This window comes from Oncorhynchus nerka, linkage group LG22 (assembly GCF_034236695.1).
Source record: "Oncorhynchus nerka isolate Pitt River linkage group LG22, Oner_Uvic_2.0, whole genome shotgun sequence".
NCBI lineage: Eukaryota > Metazoa > Chordata > Actinopteri > Salmoniformes > Salmonidae > Oncorhynchus > Oncorhynchus nerka.
Genome location: NC_088417.1, coordinates 65,133,240 through 65,160,377, shown reverse-complemented (window position 1 = coordinate 65,160,377; position 27,138 = coordinate 65,133,240). Strand labels below are relative to the sequence as shown.

The 27,138-nt window shown below is 43.8% G+C and overlaps 1 protein-coding gene across 3 annotated transcripts in view; it reads right to left on the bottom strand.

The window, feature by feature from the left end:
- Positions 1-27,138, bottom strand: part of dbn1 (drebrin 1) — a 107,010-nt gene that overhangs the window by 11,827 nt on the left and 68,045 nt on the right. For 2 of the 3 annotated variants that reach the window (XM_029627625.2, XM_029627628.2), the window contains exons 2-10: positions 14,298-14,353; positions 11,660-11,772; positions 8,795-8,884; positions 6,385-6,534; positions 3,394-3,471; positions 2,520-2,671; positions 2,372-2,429; positions 1,422-1,478; positions 936-1,050 (exon numbers count right to left, since the gene is read on the bottom strand). In XM_029627625.2, coding sequence (XP_029483485.1) covers positions 936-1,050; positions 1,422-1,478; positions 2,372-2,429; positions 2,520-2,671; positions 3,394-3,471; positions 6,385-6,534; positions 8,795-8,884; positions 11,660-11,772; positions 14,298-14,353 — 869 coding nt within the window. The remainder of the gene's footprint in view (positions 1-935; positions 1,051-1,421; positions 1,479-2,371; positions 2,430-2,519; positions 2,672-3,393; positions 3,472-6,384; positions 6,535-8,794; positions 8,885-11,659; positions 11,773-14,297; positions 14,354-27,138) is intronic. The other variant, XM_029627626.2, reaches the window with a different exon arrangement.

The window sequence follows — 27,138 nt, the reverse complement described above, 5'->3', positions numbered from 1 at the left end:
GAGGTAAGGCCCAAGAGGATCCCCGTGAGAAGTGAAGGATTGTGGGGGAATGGGCATGGTCCCATATAAACCCATTAGTGAGGAGAGAAGAGGAGACACCCAAGAGAGGTTCCGGAGGAAGAACAGAGGGAGACACCAGAGGAATAAAACGTACGGGTGGATGAATGGAGAGACAGACGACAAGACAAATAGACGCACAACCATGAATCAAACCAAAGAAGTGAGGTCAAAGAGAGAAAGGAAGAGAGGGGTTAGTGTGGTAATGACACACTGTGGACAAAGTAGTGATGTAGTAGAAATGAGAAGCACTGTTCTTTGAAGTTATCCTCGTCTCCCTGTTCTTCTGCACCAAGCTCATTAATGATGGAGAAAGGAACTGAACATGGATTCAGTTCAGTATCTTCAGATGGACTTGGAATGTACACAGCTATAGTCCGTTATGAAAATATACCGTTGCTTGTAGACAGAAACAGATTGTTTCAGGAGATTCTTTGGTTGCTTGGGTTTGCAGGTGGACACGAGTCTTATTCAGTATGGAGACCCTCACCGAGTCAGGCACTTCTTCCAGTTTCCATTCAGCTCCACCTGGCTCCTTTGAGCCACTTGTTATCCATATCTATGTAGTCTGCAAGGGAACACTGCTACAGAATCCATCTCTCTGCTTCATCTGTCTTCAACTGGATTACTCCTCATCTTTCATCTGAATTCTACACCAACTGTTCTCCTGGCTTACAGATCTCTGTGGGATATACAGCTGTCTGGATCCAAAGGGCTCTGTCCACTACCAGTCATAACAGACACACTGGGGGGGACAGTACAGTCCAGGGACTGAGGCAGGTGACGAGGTGAATGACAAGACGAATGGTGGTTTTGGTGACCCAAAGACATCCACCCACCCTCCCTCCCTCCCTCCCTCTCCTCTCCTCTGGTCTTACCGGCCCTGTGGATAGAGACAGGAGAGACGTCCACACCAGTGGTCACAGCCTTCTCTTTCTGCTTAAAGAACTCCCTGGGATTGTCCGCCCGCTGGGCAATCAGGGCTTTCGCCTCCTGTCAACAAACAGACATACAGTACAACATTAGACAACTAGAACACACACGCACCCCTGTGAGACACACTCACATCACAGCATTTCTCTTACTCACAGAGTCAGACACACATATCCTACTGTAGCCTGAGTTGTCTCACTAACACAGATCCAAAACCCAGGAGTACTACGGTCACAACGACACACATATACAGGCCATGAGTCTAAGATACAATGTGCTTTACTCGCTGTCTCAACTTAACACTGGAGAGAAGTGGGACACAATCTTATATCATGGCAAAGTAAAGCAGGCTATAGTACAACAAATCAGTCGTTTCAGTGACGGTGTGTTTTGTAGTAGCAGTGTTTGTATGCTATGTTTTTTCAACCCACCTCCACTTCCGTCTCCTTGTTCTCTTTCTCCAGATCCTCATAGCTAGGTTCTGCTGTCTGCAGACAGCGAGAGAGCACGAGAAAGACAGAGATACAAGGAGAAAGAGTATAAAGTTTATATCTTCTACATCTATCCAGCAGGGGGCAGCAGAGCCAACATGTTTAAATCCCAGTGATGTCATCCACCACTAGCAGGATTTGCCGTATGATTGTCTGCAAACAACAATAAATAAGCATAAAAGATGTCCACCATTTCATACAACCACATTAATACATAATTACGTTCTCACTGCATGGCCTCACAGAAACACAGACATATAAGCAGGCATTCTCAGGGTTCTGAAAACAGAAGTATTGTTTTTGCAGGAAGTGAGTCTTAAAATAACAGTGGCTATAGTGGAATGGTAAGAGGAAGGAGATAAGTGAAAACGTTGTAGGACCCAATATTTGGAGAATAAATCTGGTTTCATGTTGTGTCAGGGTTAAAATATTCATGTTGATGCTAGTATTGAATTAAAAGTTGGATTTTTTTTAAACAGGAAATGTCATTCTTGATTCTTCTTAATTTTCCTCCCCAGACAATATCAATGATTCATGACTAGTCTCAAAATTAGATGAGAAATTAACTCTAAAAGCAGACTGCCTCTATCAGTGATGTGGAGTAACTAAGGCAAGACCCTCTTTGGAACAGAACAAAGAATATGCACACAGTACATACTCTTGTTACTATACACACACACACACACACACTTTCTTAAAGAGTACAAATACTGGCCTACAGTATGAATTCAGGAAGTAAACGTAAATACATTTACTTTCAATGACCTCTAAAAAACGGTTGATTAAAAGATGTCAAAAGTTTATTTTTAATTGAATTTTACATTTTTTAAATCACTTCCTGAATTGACAGCCTTCAATTCAAATTGACTCCAGCCCTGACACACACTTACTATGAGGGGCTGGTTCCGTGTCCTCTCTTTGGCCTCCTCTTCCTCTTGCATCTTCTTTCTGCTCCACACACACACAAAGTTACCACATGGATCAATCACAAGAGTTTACAGTGATACTTCACATTACCCATAAGTCACGGTGGCCCACCTGTGTTCCTCAATTTGCCTCTCCCTTTCGCGGTACCTCTTCTCTCTATCCTCTTGCTCCTTCCTTTCCAGCTCCATCCTCTCCTCCTCAAAGCGTTGCCTCTCCTCCGCAACCTTCTTCCTCTCCTCCTCCTTTCTCAACTCTTCTTCACGCTGGTACACACAAAGAACCAAGAAATATATTGTATTATTTGTTTAATAATTCATTAACTCTGCTGGAGTTTGGTGTAGCGGTTTCAGCTTCTGACTTCCGGACCACATATGCCCCCGTGGCGATGGGGGTTCGAGCCCCTCTGTACCCCTCTCTACATCGGTCTCCCTATCGGTACTGACACCTGTCCAGTCAAACAATCAAATATTTTAGAAAAAACTATTTCAATAATACCTTTGAATTAGTAACTACATCATAAAATATCAAAGACTGAAATGCAAAACAGAACACTTGGCGTTGGTCCTATTGAGAGGAAGCTAAATCAACAGGCAATTTGTAAATGGAAATCTACTCAGATAAAGTTGCATTTCAGAGTTGAGTCTAACTTGCAGAGGGCAAAGCCGCCCCCTCATAATGATTCAAATTCAAATAACCTAAAGGACAGACAGCAATGGATGTCATATCGCATGAGTCTCATTGGCCAGTGGCAATGCTTCAGGAAGGGGGACATGGTTTGACTTTGTTTTGATCCTACTCCTACACACACTCAAATTGAAACCGCTATTCACGCGAACACTACTAGCCTGAGGAAAAGGTAGAGGGAAAAAAGACGAACGAATAACACTGCTGCTGCTCTTGTCTCCAGAGTCCCTGTTCCAGTCAAACTCCCCTCCCTTCTATCCCGCTTTTCCTTCCTGACAGTTGGAATCATGTTCTTTCTTACCTTGGCTTGTTCCCAGAATTCCTCTCTATTGATCTTCTTCATCTCGATCTCTGCATTGGTCTTGGTGTACACGGTGCCCTGAGCATTCGTCCAATAGATAAAGAGCAGAGGGAAACAGGAAGTGGTCGGTTACAACCATTCGTCAAAGAGCCATGGCACAATTCTGTGCCCTTCCAAATCCTATTCCACCCCACCACCCTGTAACCAACAGGGTCAGACTAGACATATAGTGTCATATTTCTCTTCCACACACACTGTATCACTTATTGTACGCCACTACCTGGATAGGAATTATATTCGTTATACAATTTTAACTTCTATCTATATCCCGTATAAAAAGGGGGGAGTATCAGACCGTTTACATTAAGAGTAAAGAAAGCACTACGTGATTTATGATTCAGATAGAGAGAATAGTACAGCCTGTACTTGAACCCCTAAGGTGAGGGCCTTCAGAAAGTATTTGTACCCATATTTCACACTTGGTTGTGTTACAGCCTGAAATCAACATTGATTACATTGACACACAATACCCCATAATGACAGTGAAAACATGTTTAGAATTGTTTGCAAATTTACTGAACATGAAATACAGATAAACTCAGAAAAAAAAAGAAACGGCCCTTTTTCAGGACCCGGTCTTTCAAAGATCATTAGTAAAAATCTAAATATCTTCATTGTAAAGGATTTAAACACTGTTTCCAATGATTGAACAATGAACCATAAACAATTAATGAACATGCGCCTGTGGAACGGTCGTTAAGACACTAACAGCTTACAGACGGTAGGAAATTAAGGTCACAGTTATGACAACTTAGGGCACTAAAAGAGGCCCTTCTACAGACTCTGAAAAACACCAAAAGAATGATGCCCAGGGTCCCTGCTCATCTGCGTGAATGTGCTTTAGGCATGCTGCAAGGAGAAATGAGGACTGCAGATGTGGACAGGGCAATAAATGACAATGTCCGTACTGTGAGACGCCTAAGACAGCGCTACAGGGAGACAGGATGGACAGCTGATCGTCCTCGCAGTGGCAGACCACGTGTAACAACACCTGCACAGGATTGGTACATCTGAACATCACACCTACGGGACAGGTACAGGATGGCAACAACAACTGCCCGAGTTACACCAGGAACGCTTTATCCCTCCATCAGTGCTCAGACTGTCCGCAATAGGCTGAGAGAGGCTGGACTGAGGGCTTGTAGGCCTGTTGTAAGGCAGGTCATCACCAGACATCACCGGCAATAACGTCGCCTATGGGCACAAACCCACCATCACTGGATCAGACAGGACTGGCAAAAAGGTGCTCTTCACTGACGATGTTATTATTATTCAATGTCAGCTTTTTTGTTGTTGTACCCATCTACCAATACGTGCCCTTCTTTGTGAAGTATTGGAAAACCTCCCTGGTCTTTGTGGTTGAATCTGTGTTTGACTGATGGACCTTACAGATAACTCTATGTGTGGGTTACAGAGATGAGGTAGTCATTCAAATATCATGTTAAACACCATTATTGCACACAGTGTCCATGCAACTTATTATGTGACCTTTTTAAGCACATTTTTACTCCTGCTTTTTATTTTTTATGTCTAAAAACATAATTCCACTTTGACATTACGGGGTGTTGTGTGCAGGACAGGGACAAAATATAAATGTTATCCATTTTAAATTCAGGCTGTAAAATGTGGAGAAAGTGAATACTTTCTGAAGGCACTGTGGATGTGATCCAGGTAGGCTGTTCAAAGTCCCCGTGTGACACTAAGCACGTTGAATACTAGAACCGCCTTTCCCATTGTAAAAGACACATGATCTAGTGCATTTTGTTAGTGTCGTCTCAACCTTCCAAGTTCTAGTTATTTGCTTCAACATGTGGTCATGTTTTGCCAACATTATCAGAATGTAATGCATCTTTAGCGTAGCGGCTAGCCTAACGTACTACTGCAGTTGTGTCCAGATAAACAGAGAGGGAATGAGGAAGGAGCCTGCTAGCTGTCCAGCTGAGTGACTCATTCCTTATTAACCCCCTAACACACAGTAAGGCCTATTGTCTCAGTTCCTAAACATTAACAATGCCTCGCTCTCAGAGGCCCGTTCCAATGCTTTCTTTGCCTCTTCATCATCTCTTTCTCTTGCTTTTCTCTCTCTTTCTGTCTCTCTCCCTCTCTGAATCTCTCCCTCCCGCTCCCCTCCTCTAAAACAGTAACATGGCTGTAGCCTTGTGTCACACATAACACTAATAGAGAGCTCGAGGGCCTCCCGAGTGGGACCGCGGGCTAAAGGCACTGCATTGGCGTTACTACAGATCCAGGTTCGATCCCGGGCTGTGTCGCAGCCGGCCCCGACTGGAAGACCCATGAAGTCGGCGCACAATTGGCCCAGCTTCATCCGGGTTAGGGGAGGGTTTGGCCGGCCGAGATGTCCTTGTCCCATCGCGCTCTAGCAACTCCTTTGATGGGCCCGGCACCTGCACGCTGACCCGGTCACCAGTTGGACGGTGTTTCCTCCAACACATTGGTGCGAATGGCTTCCGGGTTAAGTGAGCAGTGTGTCAAGAAGCAGTGTGGCTTGGCAGGGTCGTGTTTAGGAGGACGCATGGCTCTCGACCTTCGCCTCTCCCAAGTCTGTACAGGAGTTGCAGCGATGGGACAAGACTAACTACCAATTGGATTTCACAAAATTGGGGAGAAAAAGGGAACTTATTTTAACCTCTGTCGTAACACTCACTCCCCTCTCCTGCTAGACTGTCACTCTTTCCCTTAAACCCATCTATACTCCTTCAATAACTCCCTCTGCATCTATCCCTGCACCAACTCTCTCTCCATCCTTCTAATCCACCTCTCTCCTTATAGCTCTCCATCTTATCCTCAATCTCTCCACCAACTCTCTCTCCATCCCTCTAATCCACCTCTCTCCTTATAGCTCTCCATCTTATCCATCTCTCCACCATCACCCCACCTCCTATCCACCCACCCATCCCTCCCCTCTTGTACCACTCCAAGCTCTCCGTTCTCCTCCTCTCTGGTTCTCAGACGGCTGAGGACGGGGCTGGCCACCGAAGTCGTCCCATTGGTCAGTCTCTGTCCAATGGCGGATGGTTCGATGTCATCCATGGTGCTGGCATTGACGATGATGTTGACTCCCTGCGGACAAAAAGCAAAAAACGCCTCTTCAATGGAAGTATAGCCTTCCCATTTAAATTGAATGTGTGAGATGGTATCCCACGGGTAACAGGAGCAAGATCCAAGGGGTTCTATTAGTGTCAGACTACAGGGCACAGGCTTCCTCTGGCAACCTTTGATTGGGGGAAACACACACACACACACACACACACACACACACACACACACACACACACACACACACGCTTTAGAGCCACGTGGTTGGAAGGATAAAATTGGTTATGTCATGGAGAGAGGATAGAGATGGCCTTAGTGGATGCAAGAGAGAGAGGGAACGAGAGGTCAAGAGGGAACGAGGTCAAGAGGGAACGAGGTCAAGAGGGGTGAGGGAGAAATGCATATGTGCCCCATGCCAGACTGTTGATTGAAGCTAAAAGACATCAAACAGTGTTTAATATCACGCACATGTACAGTGAGTGTGCAAAAGATTAGGAACACCTTCCTAACATTGAGTTGCACCCCTTTTGCCCTGAGAACAGCCTCAACTTGTCAGGTCATGGAGTACAAGGTGTGGAAAGTGTTCCACAAGGATGCTGTCCCATGTTGACTGCAATGCTTCCCACAGTTGTGTCAAGTTGGCTGGATGTCATCTGGATGTCATTTGGGTGGACCATTCTTGATACACACAGGAAACTGTTGAGTGTGAAAAACCCAGCAGCGTTGCAGTTCTTCACAAACTCAAACCAGTGCGCCGGGCACCTCCTACCATACCCCTTTCAAAGGCACTTCAATATTTGGCATGCCCGTTTACCCTCTGAATGGCACACATACACAATGTCTCAATTGTCAATTGTCTACACTCCATCTACACTGATTGAAGTGGATTTAACAGGTGACATCAATAAGGGATCATAGCTTTCACCTGGTCAATCTGTGTCATGGAAAGAGCAGGTGTTCCTAAGGTTTTGTACTCAGTCTCAGTCGTGTTCCCACAAACCAGAGTAATCTAGAAGACACACATCAAAATGGCTGTTGTGTGTGTGTGGGAGTGAGAATGATGCTGTGGGGATCCTGGTGTGTGTGCATAAGGATGATATCCCGAGACAGGATAAACCATACACACGTCTGCATGTGTGTGTATGTAAATGTGTTTATGTGCGAGCCTGTCTGCATGTGTGTCCTGCCTGCCTGTGTGTGTGTGTGTGTGTACCTGAGTGTTTGTGTCTCCCAGCTAACTAAAGCCTTTTCAACCAACTAATCCCACATTAAATCGAAGGCCAGGGCCATCAGTGTGAGCAAGCAGATGGCCACAGAAAAGAGCTGTTAAGGCGAAGGTGACAGACACTTCACTTCACATCAATTGACTGAGGCTGGCTAGCCAGGATTCCTCCGAGGCCTTCACAGTCAGGAGAAAGACTGCTCTTTATCTCCATATCTCTTTCACATATTTATATATATTTTTTAAATCTTTATTTAACTAGGCAAGTCAGTTAATAAGAACAAATTCTTATTTACAATGACGGCCTACTGGGGGCAGATTGCCAGGTTTTTACCTTGTCAGCACGGGATTCGATCCAGCAACCTTTCGGTTACTGGTCCAACGCTCTAACCACTAGGCTACCTGCCCTCTCTAATGTTATTGTGAACAAGGTGCTCGGCGGTAGGAGACAGATGACAATTCTTTCTGCCTTTTTATCCACGGTGTCTCTTGAATAATTATATATATATATATATAATAATTATTCAAGAGACACCGTGGATAAAAAGGCAGAAAGAATTGTCATCTGTCTCCTACCGCCGAGCACCTTGTTCACAATAACATTAGAGAGTGCTGTGTTAGTCATCCATACACATAACCTCTACTGATCCTGTGGGCGGACCAGTGGAATCACTCCTATACCCAGAATCACTGAGCTGATTCTCAACAGGAAGCTAAAATGGCCCTAGGCCTCTGCTCTGGCCGGGCTGGTAGACAGTCTTTCTCTCCATATTTTAGATCCAAGTCATTAAAAGAGCATCACTGAAGGACGCTGGAGGAGAATCTAGGCCCATATTCATAATGACGAGGAAAGATTTTTTACATCATAATTAAAAATATTATGGTCAGGGAGACCTGATCCCAGATCAGCACTCCTACTCTGAGACCGTAACAAAGTGGGCGCAGAGAAGCAGATGGCATTCAAACATCAAATAGCTTTTAATTTAGTCATCCAGGGAAGTTTTAATAAACAGCTTCAACAATGTGTCTTAGAGAGAGTCTTCGAGTAGCAGTTGGGTTTACCTCAGTGAGACTGACCTGGAAAAACTCTGCAATGTTAGCCACATGGCTGGCACACTGACACTTCCTTGCATCAGGCACATCCTCACCAACCTGGGAGAGGAGAAAAGGAGAGGACAGAGAGGGAGAGGAGAGGTAAATGGGGGAATGGGTGAAAGAGGGAAGACAGGAAAGGGAGGTTAGTGTCTGTTACCCATTTCAAGGATACAATCTTCATCATCAATCAAAGTAGCCACATTGAAAGGATTTGATGGTCTCTATCAAGTGTATGTGTTGTGTGTTTAAGGACTCAAGATAGAATTGTATTCAACTTTAAATTAGTGTCTTTATGTTCAGTTTTCTAGTAGTAAATGTATGAAGCGTTATTCCTCAAAAGGAAAATCCCTGGTAGGATGACATTATCATGGCCTTTTGAAAACAACGGTAAATATACACAATGGCCACTGATTACATAAAATGAACAGTGGAACAGCAATCATCCATAAAAACACTACTGATTTGGTACAGCTGCTATAGAATTATCAAATACAATAATTGGTCAAATAACACCAATTTCAGGGCTATTCACCTAGTTAATGAAACATCTCCAGAGAACTGCTCTAAATAATTTACTACTTTACTTTACTTTACTTTACATCTTAGAGCTTATAAGGACAACAAGAAACAGCACATATTTTCAGCTTCCTGTTTGAGAGGGGAGTTGATGGGCGACTGCAATGTCTGAGAATTACAAGGAACCCAAAATGAAGGGTTGAAATAATGAACAAGATACCCTTCACTGCAGGGCCATTCGAACTTCTCTCCTGCTTTCTCCCTCCCTTCATCCCAATTTTCTATTGTGACAAATACATTATAACATTTGCTGTATCCCATGCAGTTTAGTCCAATCTTCATGTATGAGCGCTTCATACTGTATTTGGTATGAGTTAGCTACAATGTCACAATGTAAAGGGTTTTGATTTGAGGAAAGCACTAGCTACTGCAAATTTAAATCCTGATTGTCATTCTGCTGTGTGCTACAGTATATGGGTCATTCCAGAGCAGAGTGGTAAGAGGTGCTGTGATGGAGACCAGTAGCCAGAGGGGATGTCTGGGCCTGCCACAAGGATAGGGACATAGAGGCCATTAGGCTGTCTCAGACTGCCTGAGCTCATATTCCCCTAAGCTTCACTCTGGTAGGAGGGAGGGCTTGGGCCATCAGAGAGAACACATACAGTGTATACCCATAAACAGAGATGTGCATATAGTATCAGTCAAAATTTTGGACACACCTACTCATTCAATAGTTTCTTTATTTTTACTATTTTCTACATTGTAGAATAATAGTGAAGGCATCCAAAAATGAAATAACACATATGGAATCATGTAGTAAACAAAAAAGTGTTAGACAAATCAAAATATATTTTATATTTGAGATTCTTCAAAGTAGCCACCCTTTGCCTTGACAACATCTTTGCACACTTGGCATTCTCTCAACCAGCTTCACCTGGAATGCTTTTCCAACAGTCTTGAAGTTCCCAATATATGCTGAGCACTTATTGGCTGTTTTTCCTTCACTCTGCAGTCCAACTCATCCCAAACCATCTCAAATGGGTTGAGGTCAGGTGATAGGGGAGGCCAGGTCATCTGATGAAGCCCTCTATCACTCTCCATCAAATAGCCCTTACACAGCCTGAAGGTGTGTTGGGTCATTGTCCTGTTGAAAAACAAATGATAGTCCCACTAAATTCAAACCAGATGGGATGCCAAGCTGGTTAAGTACGTCTTGAATTCTTTAAAAAAAGACAGAGGTTGGAGGTTGGTTCACAAAGAAACAGAGGTTGGAACCAAAAATGTCTAACTTGGACTCATCGGATGTGTTTCTCGTCCCAAGTAAGTCTCTTCTTATTATTGATGTCCTTTAGTAGTGTTTTTTTTGCAGCAAAGGCCTGATTCACGCAATCTCCTCTGAACAGTTGACGTTGAGATGGGTCTGTTACTTGAACTCTGTGAAGCTGCCATTTCTGATGGTGGTAATTCTAATGAATTCATCGTATGCAGCAGAGTTAACTCTGGGTCTTCCTTTCCTGCTGCGGTCCTCATGAGAGCCAGTTTCACCAGTTTCAATGCCTTACAGGTGACTACCTCATGAAGCTGGTTGAGAGAATTCCAAGAGTGTGCAAAGCTGTCAAGGAAAAGGGTGGTTACTTTGAAGAATCTCAAATATAAATTATATTTGGATTTGTTTAACACTTTTTTGGTAACTACATGATTCCATATGTGTTATTTCATAGTTTTGATGTCTTCACTACTATTCTACAATGTTGAAAACAGTAAAAATAAAGAAAAATGTGTAGGTGTCCAAACTTTTGACTGGTACTGTATACACATATTTATAGACATGTACTGACCAAAAATGTAATACTACTCTGGTTATCATATATCCTGATGCCTAGTCACCTTACCTGTATACATATCTACCTCTATCACTCCAGTTTCCCTGCACATTGTAAACATGGTACTGGAACTGACTGACCCCATATATAGTATGCTTACTTTCTCGTGTTCTTATTTCTTATTTTGATTTATTGTGAAACACACATTTTACATTACATTTAAGTCATTTAGCAGACGCTCTTATCCAGAGCGACTTACAAATTGGTGCGTTCACCTTAAGACATCCAGTGGAACAGCCACTTTACAATAGTGCATCTAAATCTTTTAAGGGGGGGGGGGGGTGAGAAGGATTACTTTATCCTATCCTAGGTATTCCTGAAAGAGGTGGGGTTTCAGGTGTCTCCGGAAGGTGGTGATTGACTCCGCTGTCCTGGCGTCGTGAGGGAGTTTACACACACACACACACACACACCACACACACACACGACTCACCCAGTTGATGAGGACGTAGCGCGGCAGTGCGGCCGTGGGCTCCTTCAGGCTGCAGAAGCCGTACATGACCCTGGCATTGTCGAAGGTCACTGTAATCTCCGGTAGACCTCCAGCTAGAGGAGGGGAGGCAGTGGAAGAGGAGGTAGAGGAGGGAGGAATAGTAGGAAGGGAGGAATAGGAGAGAAAAAAACGAGATGGAGGTGTAGGATTTCCACAAAAATCTCACCAATACCACTCTCCAGGCTGACCTGTGTTACCCTCTAACCCAGTCTCTGCCCTCCACATTATGTTCCCCAGTGCCTCACACTTCAGTGCTATACTGCTCCAGGCAGAGGCAGCTCTCTGCCCTATATGATCCTCACTGTTACCATCCAATGGAATCATTTAATAGCTTGATAGTGATAGTTCTGGCAGATGCATGTCCTCCATGACTTACACTGAGGAGAGCTGCAGTTTGGAAGTATGGCAGGCTTAAGTCCACTGAGAATAGGCAATCTCCAGTCAACTGTAGCAATGCACTGTTGAAATATTAAAATCTCATCTATGGTAAAGGTATTGCGATGGCGAGGCAGCTGACTTTGTGCGTCTTTCACAGGGCCATGATGTGTGGCATTTGTCACAGTCACACCTGACTACTCTTATGCAAGTAAACAGAGCTGCCACCAACAGCATCACACACTCAAACCTACCCCAAAGCCTATCTGTCAAATCAAAGAGTGAGGCCTCACTGGTCCAGCCCGCCCACTCCAACTACTGTACACCAATAGGATGACTGATGGCCTGCCTCTCCTCAAACATGGCAATAAATCAACTCGGTGTGTGTGCACACATTGTTAGAAGCCTCCATAACAGTAGATCTAAGACAAGGCCAGCCTATCAGCATCTCTCCCCCAGACATAATAAACAGAGCAGTGAGAGCTCAGCACCAGGTACTCTTTTGTGTATCTGAGATATGGAACACTTTCATTAACAGTCATAATAACTAACTAATGAAATAATGATTATGGCATTCCTAATGGAATAGTTATCATCTTAACACCAAAAACAATGGCTGGCTGTCACTTTCAATGGAGGCCACAAAGCTAATAATGCCCTCTACTGCCACATTTCCCCTCCAGACAAGGAGTCAATTGCAGGCTCTTTCCCCAATCCAATAGGAAACTTTACACCCGTACATGGGTTGATAATGGCAGATTTGGGTACTGATAAGTGCCTAAATTGGATCGCAGTGGCTGTACATGCTATACATTTGTTATTTAACTAGGCAAGTCAGTTAAGAACAAATTCTCATTTTCAATGACGGTCTAGGAAGTGGGTTAACTGCCTTGTTCAGGGGCAGAATGACAGATTTTTTACCTTGTCAGCTCGGGGATTCGATCTTGCAACCTTTTGGTTACTAGTCCAACGCTCTAACCATTAGGCTACCTGCCGCCCCATGATGTCAGATCTCAGGCTGTGTGCTTTACAGCCCCGTATGGGTTGTGACTCACAGGTGTTCTGAACTTAAGCACCGCACACGACAAGAAGTTGCCCCATCCCTCCCCCTAATTGGGCAACTTTTGCCATATTTGTGTTGTCTGACTGAGGGAAATGCTGCAAATTAAGGGGACTCAATATATTTTGAAAGATGAGACGTTGAGGATTATAATAAATACCGCTTTAATGTCACACAAGCAAGCCAGACAACAGTGAGTCCAAATGTGCACTTCACATTTCGATGTCATAAAACTCCTATCATATACAGTATCAAGGTTTATGATCACTGTTTGATGTACAGTTACAAGATGACATGGCATCATACCCTGGGTTGTTTTGAACAGAATGAGCCTGTTTGTCTATTGTGAAGAAAATTCACCATGGAACACGCAGCTGAATGCAATCATGAGTCCTTTCTATGAGCACCAAAATTACAATCTGTTTCTTTGAATTGCCTTGGGAAAGCCTAACACTAAGATTGTATTTTATAACTTAGCTAGACATTTTGGCAAGAGAACAAGCTGGTGGTAGTGATGTGCAGTTCGCAAACAATTTGTTATTTTTGAACAACTTTTTTTTCAAGTGTCATTATTTTTCTGAGTGACTTGTACATGTGACCTGCTGTGACTCGTTCCTTTGACCACAATGAATTCTACAAGGGGATTAATATGCGCTCCTCTGGCTCTATGGGTATCTGCTAGCAGTAATTGCGCAACGCTAGTTAGCATTTACTCACAAAACCACCTCTAACTTCCTTCATACTGGACATAGACATAAAAATGGTATCCACGAGTTCATCTGACTCTGGGAAAGTAGATAAATAGCCACATTGACAAAATCCCGAAGTATCCCTTTAAAAACATGCTGTATATAAAATATTGTGTGCTATACATTGGAAAATAAATCAAATGTGACTCTGTATGACAACATAATGATGTTTCAAACATTAGGGCTGTTTTCCTAAAGAACTTAAATCTGCTTCATGTTCTGTTTCCTTCCCACGATACTAACAAGTATCACGTTTCTAGTATCATCCCAGCCCTACTAAACATACAGGTCAATTCCCACCAGTGTAAAACGTTAATCAAATAAACAACAATGAAACATCACATTTAAGAGTGTAGAAGGATGGATGGACGAATATATGGTAGATTTAACTTACCTCCTGATGATGCCAGTGTCAAATCATTGCTGTTGTCCTCATATGTGTACAAGGCCCTGCAGGAGGGAAACAGAGAGGAAGACCGTCAGACATAGAAACCAGAACGCAGCATCAAAACATCCCAGCCATATACTCTTTTTGACCAGCGCTTGCTCCAGTATGTTTATATTTCACATTCATACTGTCGTAACTCAAAAGAAAGGAGGTACAGAGAGATGAACAAAGAAATAAAAAAGGAGAGATGCCAGTACAAGATGCAACAGACACTGTCACAGGGTGACTCTTGGTCTGCCTGGCTGGGCATTAAGAATATGACAAACGCCACCTTTAAAAGGGAGGCAACAACTCGAACCCTGCCCGGACGAGAGGGTGCTGCTCTCTACAGCCAATGAACTAAACCAGTTCTTCACCCCTCTTTGAAGCAAGGGGCGGCCCCGCTCCCCCAGCCTGTCTGGAGGAGGTGGTCATGGCAACCAAGAGCGCACTTGTCATCAATGAGGAAGTCGTATATTGAGTGTTCAAAAGCACTGGAGCATGAAAGAGCTTGGGGACTGATAACACAAGTGGTTGTGTCCTAAAACACTGGAGCCAGTTCCCAGGGTGCCACCTGATCAAATATGCTGACGACACTGATTTGGTCAGTCTCCTCAAAGGGGATGAGACGAGCAAGGACCGGCTCTAAATTATGACTAAATCTAAAACTCGAAAAATAACACAAAAAAACAAAAAGGACATAGTGATCGACTTTCGAAGGAAGTCTACCATGCAGACACCATCACTGATAAAAGGTGAGCCCATTGAAATAGTGGAGAAGTACAAATACCTTAGGCTAGTCATTCACAACAAGCTGTCCTGGGATCAGTGTACTGATGATAATTTTAAGGAAGGCCAACAGAGACCATTTCCTACTGCACTTTTTTAATGTTGACCTAACCATCATAGTTCTCTTTTATAAATCACTTTTTTAAATGTTGACCTAACCATCATGGTTCTCTTTTATAAATCACTTTTTTAATGTTGACCTAACCATCATGGTTCTCTTTTATAAATCACTTTTTTAAATGTTGACCTAACCATCATGGTTCTCTTTTATAAATCACTTTTTTAATGTTGACCTAACCATCATGGTTCTCTTTTATAAATCACTTTTTTAAATGTTGACCTAACCATCATGGTTCTCTTTTATAAATCACTTTTTTAATGTTGACCTAACCATCATGGTTCTCTTTTATAAATCACTTTTTTTAAATGTTGACCTAACCATCATGGTTCTCTTTTATAAATCACTTTTTTAATGTTGACCTAACCATCATGGTTCTCTTTTATAAATCACTTTTTTAAATGTTGACCTAACCATCATGGTTCTCTTTTATAAATCACTTTTTTAATGTTGACCTAACCATCATGGTTCTCTTTTATAAATCACTTTTTTTAAATGTTGACCTAACCATCATGGTTCTTTTATAAATCACTTTTTTAATGTTGACCTAACCATCATGGTTCTCTTTTATAAATCACTTTTTTAAATGTTGACCTAACCATCATGGTTCTCTTTTATAAATCACTTTTTTAATGTTGACCTAACCATCATGGTTCTCTTTTATAAATCACTTTTTTTAAATGTTGACCTAACCATCATGGTTCTCTTTTATAAATCACTTTTTTAATGTTGACCTAACCATCATGGTTCTCTTTTATAAATCACTTTTTTAAATGTTGACCTAACCATCATGGTTCTCTTTTATAAATCACTTTTTTAATGTTGACCTAACCATCATGGTTCTCTTTTATAAATCACTTTTTTAAATGTTGACCTAACCATCATGGTTCTCTTTTATAAATCACTTTTTTAATGTTGACCTAACCATCATGGTTCTCTTTTATAAATCACTTTTTTAAATGTTGACCTAACCATCATGGTTCTCTTTTATAAATCACTTTTTTAATGTTGACCTAACCATCATGGTTCTCTTTTATAAATCACTTTTTTAAATGTTGACCTAACCATCATGGTTCTCTTTTATAAATCACTTTTTTAATGTTGACCTAACCATCATGGTTCTCTTTTATAAATCACTTTTTTAATGTTGACCTAACCATCATGGTTCTCTTTTATAAATCACTTTTTTAATGTTGACCTAACCATCATGGTTCTCTTTTATAAATCACTTTTTTAATGTTGACCTAACCATCATGGTTCTCTTTTATAAATCACTTTTTTAATGTTGACCTAACCATCATGGTTCTCTTTTATAAATCACTTTTTTAATGTTGACCTAACCATCATGGTTCTCTTTTATAAATCACTTTTTTAATGTTGACCTAACCATCATGGTTCTCTTTTATAAATCATTCATTGAGAGCATTTTGTCCTACTGCTTGACCTGCTGGTTATCAAGGTCGCACAGAAAAATAGGTTGGGCAAGATAGTCAGGACTTAGGTCAGGAAGAATCATGGGCAGCAACAAGAACGGTCATCTCTCTACCTAGGCAGAGCCCTCCAGAAGGCGAATAAAATAGCCGTAGACTCTTCCCACCCATTCCACCCCAAATTCCAGCTCCTTCCCTCTGGCCACAGGTATAGACTACCTAGAGAGAGAAAAAAAATAGAGCCACGTACTCATTTATTCCAAATGCAATTCTGCAACTAAACAAAATGTTGGAGTAATTGCACTTCAGAACTTGCAATGCAGCCTGTTTTGACATTGTTATTATGAAATTGCACTTACCCAACCTACTTGCTTGTAAACATCCTTTGCTATTTGTGATTTAAAAATATATATTTTATTGCATCTGAGGACATGAAAGTTTTCTGAATCGTAATCTGTACCTACATGAGCCAAGGGAAGAACAGGGCTAGGGCACGAGGTGGAACTCTTCACATCTGGTCGCAGGTGCTGTTAGCTCCGAGAAGTGGAGAGGAGAGAGACCGGCATCCGCGTTTTACTATGTTACGTAGGAGGTTAAAGCCTGGAGTGATTAACTAGATTTAGAAAGAGAATCCCATTTCAATTCACACTGCTGCTTTTATGGCAGTAGATAGACATACACTCCAGCTAAACTGCCGGGATTATTGTTCCCATTCCCTGAGAGGAGATAGAGCCATTGAATTAATTCTCTGAATAGAGCCATGAGGTGAGACTAATACCACAAACTCTGCACAGACTCCTCACATACTGGCTGTGTCTTCACTGTCTAATACTTTGATTTGTGGGTAATCGCTCTACTACAGGAACGTTGAGGGAAACAACAAATTCTCCCTCAACGTCAGCAAGACAATGGAGCTGATCGCGGACTACAGGAAACGGAGGGTCCGAACACCCCACCCAATTCACATCGACGTGGCTGTAGTGGAGAGGGTCGAGAGCTTCAAGTTCCTCACCGTCCACATCACTAAGGACCCATCATGGTCCAAACACACCAACACAGTCGTGACGAGAGCACGACAACTCCTCCACCCCCTCAGGAGGCTGAAAATATTTGGCATTGGTCCCCAGATCCTCAAAATGTTCTACAGCTGCACCACTGAGCATCTTGACCGGCTGCATCACCGCCTGGTATGGTAACTGCTTGAGATCCGACCGCAAGGCGCTACAGAGTACATCACTGGGGCCGAACTCCCTGCCATCCAGGACCTCTATACAAGGCGGTATTAGAGGAAGGCCCTAAATATTGTCAGACTCCAGCCACCCAAGTCATAGACTGTTCTCTGTAGTACCGCACAGCAAGCAGTACCAAGACTGAGACCAAAAGGCTCCTGAATAGCTTCTACCCCCAAGCCATGAGAACGCTGAACAGTTCATCAAAATGGCTAACCAAACTATTTACATTGAGCCCTATTCTTATTATTATTGTGTTGTTTTTTTGCACTGACTATGCACTCTCACTAGACTCTACCCACACTCCAACACACAATCACAACACATACGAAGTTGATGCTACACACACACACGCACTTTCACACGGTGCTGCTAGTTTATTATATACATCCCGATTGCCTAGTCACTTTTAACCCTACCTACATGTGAACTCAGCACAAAAAAAAAAGGAATGTCCTCTGTCAACTGCGTTTATTTTCAGCAAACTTAACGTGTGAATATTTCTATGAACATAAGATTCAACACCTGAGACAAACTGAACTGAAGTTCCACAGACATGTAACTAACAGAAATGTAATAATGTGTCCCTGAACAATGGGGGGAACAAAATCCAAAGTCACAGTATCTGGTGTGGCCACCAACTGCATTAAGTACTGCAGTGCATCTCCTCCTCATGGACTGCACCAGATTTGCCAGTTCTTGCTGTGAGATGTCACCCCACTCGTCCACCAAGGCACCTGCAAGTTCCCGGACATTTCTGTGGGGGACACTGACATTCCTGTCTTGCGAGCAGTATGGCTGGTGGCATTGTCATGCTGGAGTGTCATATCAGAATGAGCCTGCAGGAAGGGTACCACATGAGGGAGGAGGATGTCTTCCCTGTAACGCAGAGCGTTGAGATTGCCTGCAATGACAACAAGCTCAGTCCGATGATGCTGTGACAACGCCCCAGACCATGAGGGACCCTTCACCTTCAAATTGATCCCGCTCCAGAGTACAGGCCTCGGTGTAATGCTCATTCCTTCGACGATAAACGCGAATCCAACCATCATCCCTGGTGAGACAAAACCGCGACTCGTCAGTGAAGAGCACTTTTTGCCAGTCCTGTCTGGTCCAGTGGGTTTGTGCCCAAAGGCAACGTTGTTGCTGGTGATGTCTGGTAAGGACTTGCCTTACAACAGGCCTACAAACCCTCAGTCCAGCATCTCTCTGTTGCTGACAGTCTGAGCACTAATGGAGGGATTGTGCTTTCCTGGTGTAACTCAGGCAGTTATTGTTGCCATCCTGTATCTGTCCCGCAGGTGTGATGTTCAGATGTACCAATCCTGTGCAGGTGTTGTTACACGTGGTCTGCCACTGCGAGGACGATCAGCTGTCCATCCTGTCTCCCTGTAGCGCTGTCTTAGGCGTCTCACAGTACGGGCATTGCAATTTATTGCCCTGGCCACATCTGCAGTCCTCATTCCTCCTTGCAGCATGCCTAAAGCACATTCACACAGATGAGCAGGGACCCTGGGCATCTTTCTTTTGGTGTTTTTCAGAGTCTGTATAAAGGCCTCTTTAGTGCCCTAAGTTTTCATAACTGTGACCTTAATTGCCTACAGTGTGTAAGCTGTTAGTATCGTAACGACCGTTCCACAGGTGCATGTTCATTGTTTATGGTTCATTGAACAAGCATGGGAAACAGTGTTTAAACCCTTTACAATGAAGATCTGTGAAGTTATTTGGATTTTTACGAATTATCTTTGAAAGACGCGGTCCTGAAAAAGGGACGTTTATTTTTTTTGCTGAGTTTACATATTACCTCAACTAACCTTTACACTGACAAGGTACCGGTACTCCTTGTACACCAGATGATAAAAGGTATGTGGAACATCTCATTCCAAAATCATGGGCATTAAAATAGAGTTGGTCCCCATTTGCAGCTATAACAGCCTCCACTCTTCTGTGAAGGCTTTCCACTAGATGTTGGAACATTGCTGCGGGGACTTGCTTCCAATCAGCCACAAGAGCATTAGTGAGGTTGGGCAATTAGGCTTGGCTCGCTGTAGGTGTTCTAATTCATTCCTAAGGTGTTCGATAGGGTTGAGGTCAGGGCTCTGTGCAGGCCAGTCAAGTTCATCTACACCGATCTCAACAAACCATTTCTGTATGGACCTTGCTTTGTGCACAGGGGCATTGTCATGCTGAAACAGGAAAGGGCCTTCCCCAAACTGTTGCCACATAGTTGGAAGCACAGAATTGTCTAGAATGTCATTGTATTCTGTAGAATTAAGATTTCCCTTCACTGGAACTAAGGGGACTAGCCCAAACCATGAAAAACAGCCCCAGACCATTATTCCTCCACCAAACTTTACAGTTGGCACTTTGCATTTGGGCAGGTAGCGTTCTCCTGGCATCCGCCAAACCCAGATTCGTCCGTCGGACTGCCAGATGGTGAAACATGATTTATCATTCCAGAGAACGAGTTTCCACTTCCTCCAATGGCAGGGAGCTTTACACCACTCCAGCTGACTTTTGGCATCGCGCATGGTGATCTTAGGCTTGTGTGTGGCTGCTCGGCCATCGAAACCCTTTTCATGGAGCTCCCGACAAACAGTTTTTGTGCTTCCAGAGGAATTTTGGAACTCGGTAGTGAGCGTTGCAACCAAGGACGGACTATTTTTACGAGCTACAGCTTCTGCGGTCCCCTTCTGTGAGCTTGTGTGGCCTACCACTAAGTGTCCGAGTCGTTGTCCATCCTAGACGTTTCCAGTTCCCAATAACAGCACTTACAGTTGACGAAAAGACATGTTGGAGAGGTGGAATCCTATGACAGTGACACATTGAATGTCAATGAGCTCATCAGTACTGCCAATGTTTTTCTATGAAGATTGCATGACTGTGTGCTCGATTGTATACACACACCTGTCAGCAACGGGTGTGGCAGAAATAGCCGAATCCATTCATTTGAAGGTGTGTCCACATACTTTTGTATATATAATCTATATTGCGTTACTATTTCCTACCTTTTTTGCAAATCTTTTTAAATCTGCATTGTTGGGAATGGGCTCGTAAGTAAGAATGTCATGGTAAAGTCTACACGCAGCGCATGTGACCAATAAAATTTGATTTGATTTACTAATTGTGGCTGGCAGCCACCTCACTCCATCACCCAAGAGAGAGGATGGCTGTCACAGAGAAAGGCTGTGTGGAGCTCGCCAACACATGCCAAGAGAGCGAGCGAGAGCGAGCGAGAGAGAGATTAAAGAGGAGCGAAGGAAGAGGACAGCCATAGTCTGAGACAGGACCACTGAGGGCTACCAGACCTAAATGGTTGGAGACGGAGGGAGGGAGGGAGAGGGATGAAGACTGAAGACACAGAGGGTGATGGAAGTAGAGACAGAGAGGGATGGAGCAAGTCCTTCTGCTAGAGCCTCATGGCTGGCTAAACAGACCGTACAGGAGAGGAAGGTCGACCAGATTCATCTAGAAATGTAGGATGTCTGTCTGTTGCTGCCTTGCTGGCATACAGTAATCCCACTCACCTTCCTTTACCCCTTGCTAAGTGTGTGTGTGTCATTACTAAAATAATGGTATGAAATGGTCCGACTATTATGAGGACGGAAGAGAGACAGTATTCCCAGTCATTAATTAAACTTGTTTATAATCCTCTTACTGTCACACACACACACACAACCAAAAATGATCCATTATGGAAATTACAAACACACATACTATTGATCCTGATAAAGCACTCCTTAATATTACTGTACAATAGCAATCATCAGAATCACTTCAGTGCCATAAATCAGATCATTCTTAATAAGTCATTAAGTAAATGAGATGGAATCTGTATCTCCTGAAAGCCATTACAGTAAAATGCAAGGAGGGATATTGAAGTCACATTCCTGGTTATAATAATCCCATTCCAGTGTCAGTCATGGCCATGTAAGGACTTGGGCCAGTATACCTTGTAGATTGGAGCCCTGTTCCTGGTTCAAGATCAAGACTAGAATGACCTGCATTGGAGATGATGAATTGCCATGAATAGTGTGGTAAATCCTTATAAATATAGTCTCAAGAAGATGCATTTGTTTATTATAACCTGCACAGTCACATACATCTTCCAACATACACGGAGTGCACAAAACATTAAGAACACATTCCTAATATGAAGGTGTATAGTGTTGCGCTGGTGTTAAGCAGTCAGCCTGGTGTTATGCAGTCAGCCTGGTGTTATGCAGTCAGCCTGGTGTTAAGCAGTCAGCCTGGTGTTAAGCAGTCAGCCTGGTGTTAAGTGTTGACTCAACGCTGAACGCCCCTTTCCCTTTGTTTTCTCCCTGCTGAATCATGATTTAAAAACCCATTTAAATTTCCTCCCCCTGCACTTTTCCCTTACATTATTAAAGCCTGTTTTAGGATGACTTATAACATGCTGGATTCCTGAGGTATGTGCTAAATGTCCATGCAAGATGTCGAAGTCTCTGTTGTCTCTCTCCCCCTCTCTACTGGGTCTATTCATGGTGACACCTTCATCCATGCATGTCAATGAGTTGAAATCCCAAACAACCTCATCCCAATCCCTCCAAGCCAGCCTTTACTAAGCCTTGTTCACAATGCAGGTCTTAATGCTCAAATCAGTTTTCTTTTTTCCAAATCTGTTTTGGACTACTGACTGCCCAAACATCAAGTTACAAGTGACCTAATCGGATGCGTGTTGAGACAGCAGTCATTTGCTAGTTGTCATAGAAATGATGGGTGTGCGCGCAGTGGTGTAAGTTGATTGGGGGTGGTGCTCGAGCTTCCTATCACTCAGACGTTATGTAGCAAGCTAAGGCGGCAGGTAGCCTAGTGGTTAGGAGCGTTGGGCCAGTAACCAAAAGGTCGCTGGTTCAAATCCCAGAAAAAAATCTGTTGATGTGCCCTTGAGCAAGGCATGTTTCCAAGTTGCTTAGAATGTTAAAAATAATGGTGTAAGAACACTTTTAAAGCCTAAAAGATGTTCCAAAACTAGACCTTTTTGGTTATCCACAGCACTCACCTATCTAGCTAGGTAGCTATTTAGCTTTCTAGCAAATTCACCAATTTGTTTGTAAACAATAAACAAGCTAGTTAGTTACCTACCACATGTTCTTGTCAAACTGTCAGAGTAGTTAGCGAGCAACAAGATATGCCAAATTACAGTCTAAAAACCACTTGAACAAATAAATCAGATTTGATCGTTCAGACAAGTCACATGGCCAGGAATCAGATTTGTATCTGACTGTGGCTTGAAATATCTGTTTCCATGTTCTTTTTTGGCTGTTCAGGCTGCAGGAAAAAGAACAGATTCGATTCAGATATGCAAAGGAATTGGATTTGAGTCACCTCAAACTGCCAATGTGAACACTGCTTTAGATTCCCTACCAGACTTTCTATCCATTTCCATCCACAGAAGGCAGCTATAGCAGAGCAGCTTTCCCTGAACAGGCCTCTCTCTGGCTAATCTAGCCCTCCCCATCCTCTTCTCCTCACCCCAGCCTACTGCACACCAGTACTGCTCAGACCACACAAGGTCCACCATTAGCTCATCTCCAGTCTGAGAGCCAACCAGCCCAATGAGCGGAGAGGGGACCAAGAGGCAGGGGGACAACGGAGAGAACGAGACAATTTGAGAAAGGGGGAGAGAGAGGGAGGAAGAGACAGAGAATGAATGAGAAAGATAGGGTATGAGAGAGGAGGAGATGGAGATAGAGAATGAAAGAAAGAAATTGAGGTAAAGAATGCAAGGTTGAGAGAGAATGTGTGAGCTAGAGCGGTTCGCTTGTAGCACTATAAATAATTCCCTTTAAAGCAGACTCCTTTTTATTATCCATAAAAGACTGGCGTGACCTAGAAACAGCTCTGCTCTGTGGAGCCTTCACTGGGCCTGGAGAGAGAGAACCTTCACTGGGCCTGGAGAGAGAGAGCCTTCACTGGGCCTGGAGAGAGAGAGCCTTCACTGGGCCTGGAGAGAGAAAGAGAGAGAGAGAGAGAGAGAGAGAGAAAGAAAGAGAGAGAGAGGCTGCACAGCAAACAGTAGGCATGTGGCTACCGCTCAGGAGCAGAGAGAGAGAACCTTCACTGGGCCTGGAGAGCGAGAGCGAGGCTGCACAGCAAACAGTAGGCATGTGGCTACTGCTCAGGAGCAGAGAGAGAGGTGGGGAAGGGTACAGAGGAGGGAGGGGGAGATGGGGGACAGGAGATGTAGAAGAAAGGGGAGAGAGGGGGAGGGTGAGAGGGTGTAACGCTTTGAACACACCGATAGCGTCATTGCATTTTGGTACACCAAAATTACATTCATTTCCAATGAAAACGCTGCGTTTACCTTGCAGCATTGCGTTACAGAGGCAGTCGCAGTGCTGTCGGTGCATTCGTTGGCTATATCGAATGTATACATCAAACTGTATGCGTAGACGGCCTGACAAAAATGGTAGCAGAAGGTGAATGTTGAACTTTTGTTGCATACATATCCAGATGATGCTGCGTACTATTTTGCGCAACGACACTGTCGGCGTGTTGGAAGCCTTAGTATGTGAGTGGATGCATGGGAAGAAGGGGAAAGGGGGTGAGAGAAAAGGTGATAGAGGCCTCCTATACTGTCTCCCGGGGGAGGGGGTCCCGCAGTACAGCCCAATTAGACCTCAACACAGTCTCCTCTCTGTTTATAGTGCTGTAGATGGAGGGAGAGAGAGATGAGTGAGGGAAGAATATCAGTGGAGACGAGGAAGACAGACCAACTAGGCTGTCCGCAGTCCAATAGGTTTCATTAGAACCCCCTGGAACTCATTCCAGAACCATGTCATGGATGATCATGCCGCCGCACGCTCCAGCACAAACAACTAATCCGATTGGCTCTCGGAGGGTCACCGTGTCTAATCAGGGCGCTTTTCCGTGACAAAGCTCTACCCTTCCAGGAAGCAGAGCCGGCAATCCAACATTTCCTAAACGAACCCAACGCAGATGCCACATCTTGCTTTAATAAAAGGTTTTGTATGTTGAGGGCTGCTCTAATGTCTGCATACACACGGGTGGACACGCACGCAAAAGTAATAACCAGGGGCACCTCTGCTGTCAATCAAAGTGAGTGTGTTTCTGGGGGGGCTCATTAAATGTATATGTAATCTTCCTGAGGTAGTGTGGTGGCATTAGGGCAAGTGTTAGTGTTATTAGGGAGGAGAGCTTCCTGGTGTCCCCAAGGGGGTGTTAGAGGACACACACCCACCCACACAAGCACAGATGCACACACACACACGACACCATTCTTCCACGAGAAATTCCATAATTTGGTGTTTTGTTGATGGTGATGGAAAACGCTGTCCCAGGCGCCGCTCCAGAATCTCCCATAAATGTTCAATTGGGTTGAGATCTAGTGACGGAGACGGCCATGGCATGTGGTTTACATCGTTTTCATGCTATTCAAGCCATTCAGTGATCACTCGTGTCCTGTGGATGGAGGCATAGTCTTCCTATGAACTCATAGCCATGGTAGTCAGAATAATAGCCTGCCCAGCATTTTTAATACATGACCATAAGCATTGTGGGATGTTAATTGCTTAATTAACTCAGAAACCACACCTGTGTGGAAGCACCTGCTTTCAATATACTTTGTATCCCTCATTTACTCAAGTGTTTCCGTTATTTTGGCAGGTACCTGTATGCATGCAGGTGTAACTAATTAAGCTAACAGTTAAGACCTGACCTGTGCCCTTTGGCCTGAGCAAAGAGTGTGCGCGAGCTACCGAGAGTGCACGAGCGAGAGCGACCAAAAGAGTGCGACTGAGAGAGTGCACGAGCGAGAGCGACCAAAAGAGTAAGACAGAGAGTGCACGAGCGAGAGCGACCGAAAGAGTGCGACCGAGAGAGTGCGAGCGAGAGAGTGCATGAGCAAGAGCGACCAAAAGAGTGCGACCGAGAGAGTGCACGAGCGAGAGCGACCGAAAGAGAGATTGTGTGTATCGTGATGAGTAAATTGAGCTGAGAAACCTGGTAATATCATCCCTCTCTCCGTGTCTCATGGAACAGATTTCTCTGTTATGGCTCCATAGTGTGGAGTACAGACAGATAGAACCAGTAGTGAAGTCAGGTAAAACCAACGCGGTACTAATCAGACCTCGAGCTATATTCTATTCTCAGCCTGTGTACTCCTCCTTTTTATACTAATCCATTTCTCTCAGTTATGCCCCTCTTTATCTTTCTCCAAATCACCTCTCCCCTGCAGAGCTCCTGACTATCTCCTGCACCCTGCAGTGTGTGTGTGTGTGTGTGTGTGTGTGTATCCTTTAAATTGTTTAACTTGGGTCAAACGTTTCGGGTAGCCTTTCACAAGCTTCCCACAATAAGTTGGGTGAATTTTGGCCCATTCCTCGTGACAGTGCTGGTGTAACTGAGTCATGTTTGAAGGCCTCCTTGCTCGCACACGCTTCTTCAGTTCTGCATACAAATTTCCTATATGATTGAGGTCAGGGCTTTGCGATGGCCTCTCCAATACCTTGACTTTGTCCTTAAGCTATTTTGCCACAACTTTGAAGAATGCTTGGGGTCATTGTCCATTTGGAAGACCCATTTGGACCAAGCTTTAACTTCCCGACTGATGTATTGAGATGTTGCTTCAATATATCCACATAATTTTCCTTATTCATGATGCCATCTATTTTGTGAAGTGCACCAGTCCTTCCTGCAGAAAAGCATCCCCACAACATGAATCTGCCACCCCCATGCTTCACGGTTTGATGGTGTTCTTTGGCTTGCAAGCTTCCCCCTTTTTCCTCCAAACAGTTATATTTTTGTTTCATCAGACCAGAGGGCAAAAAGTACTATGTCTCCATGTGCAGTTGCAAACCGTAGTCTGGCTTTTTTATGGCGGTTTTGGAGCAGTGGCTTCTTCCTTGCTGAGCGGCCTTCCAGGTTATGTGGATATAGGACTCACTTTACTGTGGATATAGATACTTTTGTACCTGTTTCCTCCAGCATATTCACAAAGTCCTTTGCTGTTGTTCTGGGATTGATTTGCACCAAAGTACATTCATCTCTAGGAGCGGTATGATGGCTGCGAGGTCCCATGGTGTTTATACTTTGTTTGTAAAGATGAACGTGGTACCTTCAGGCATTTGGAAATTGCTCCCAACGATGAACCAGACTTGTGGAGGTCTACCATTTTTTTCTGAGGTCTTGGCTGATTTCTCTTGATTTTCCCATGATGTCAAGCAAAGAGTTTGAAGGTCGGCCTTGAAATACATCCA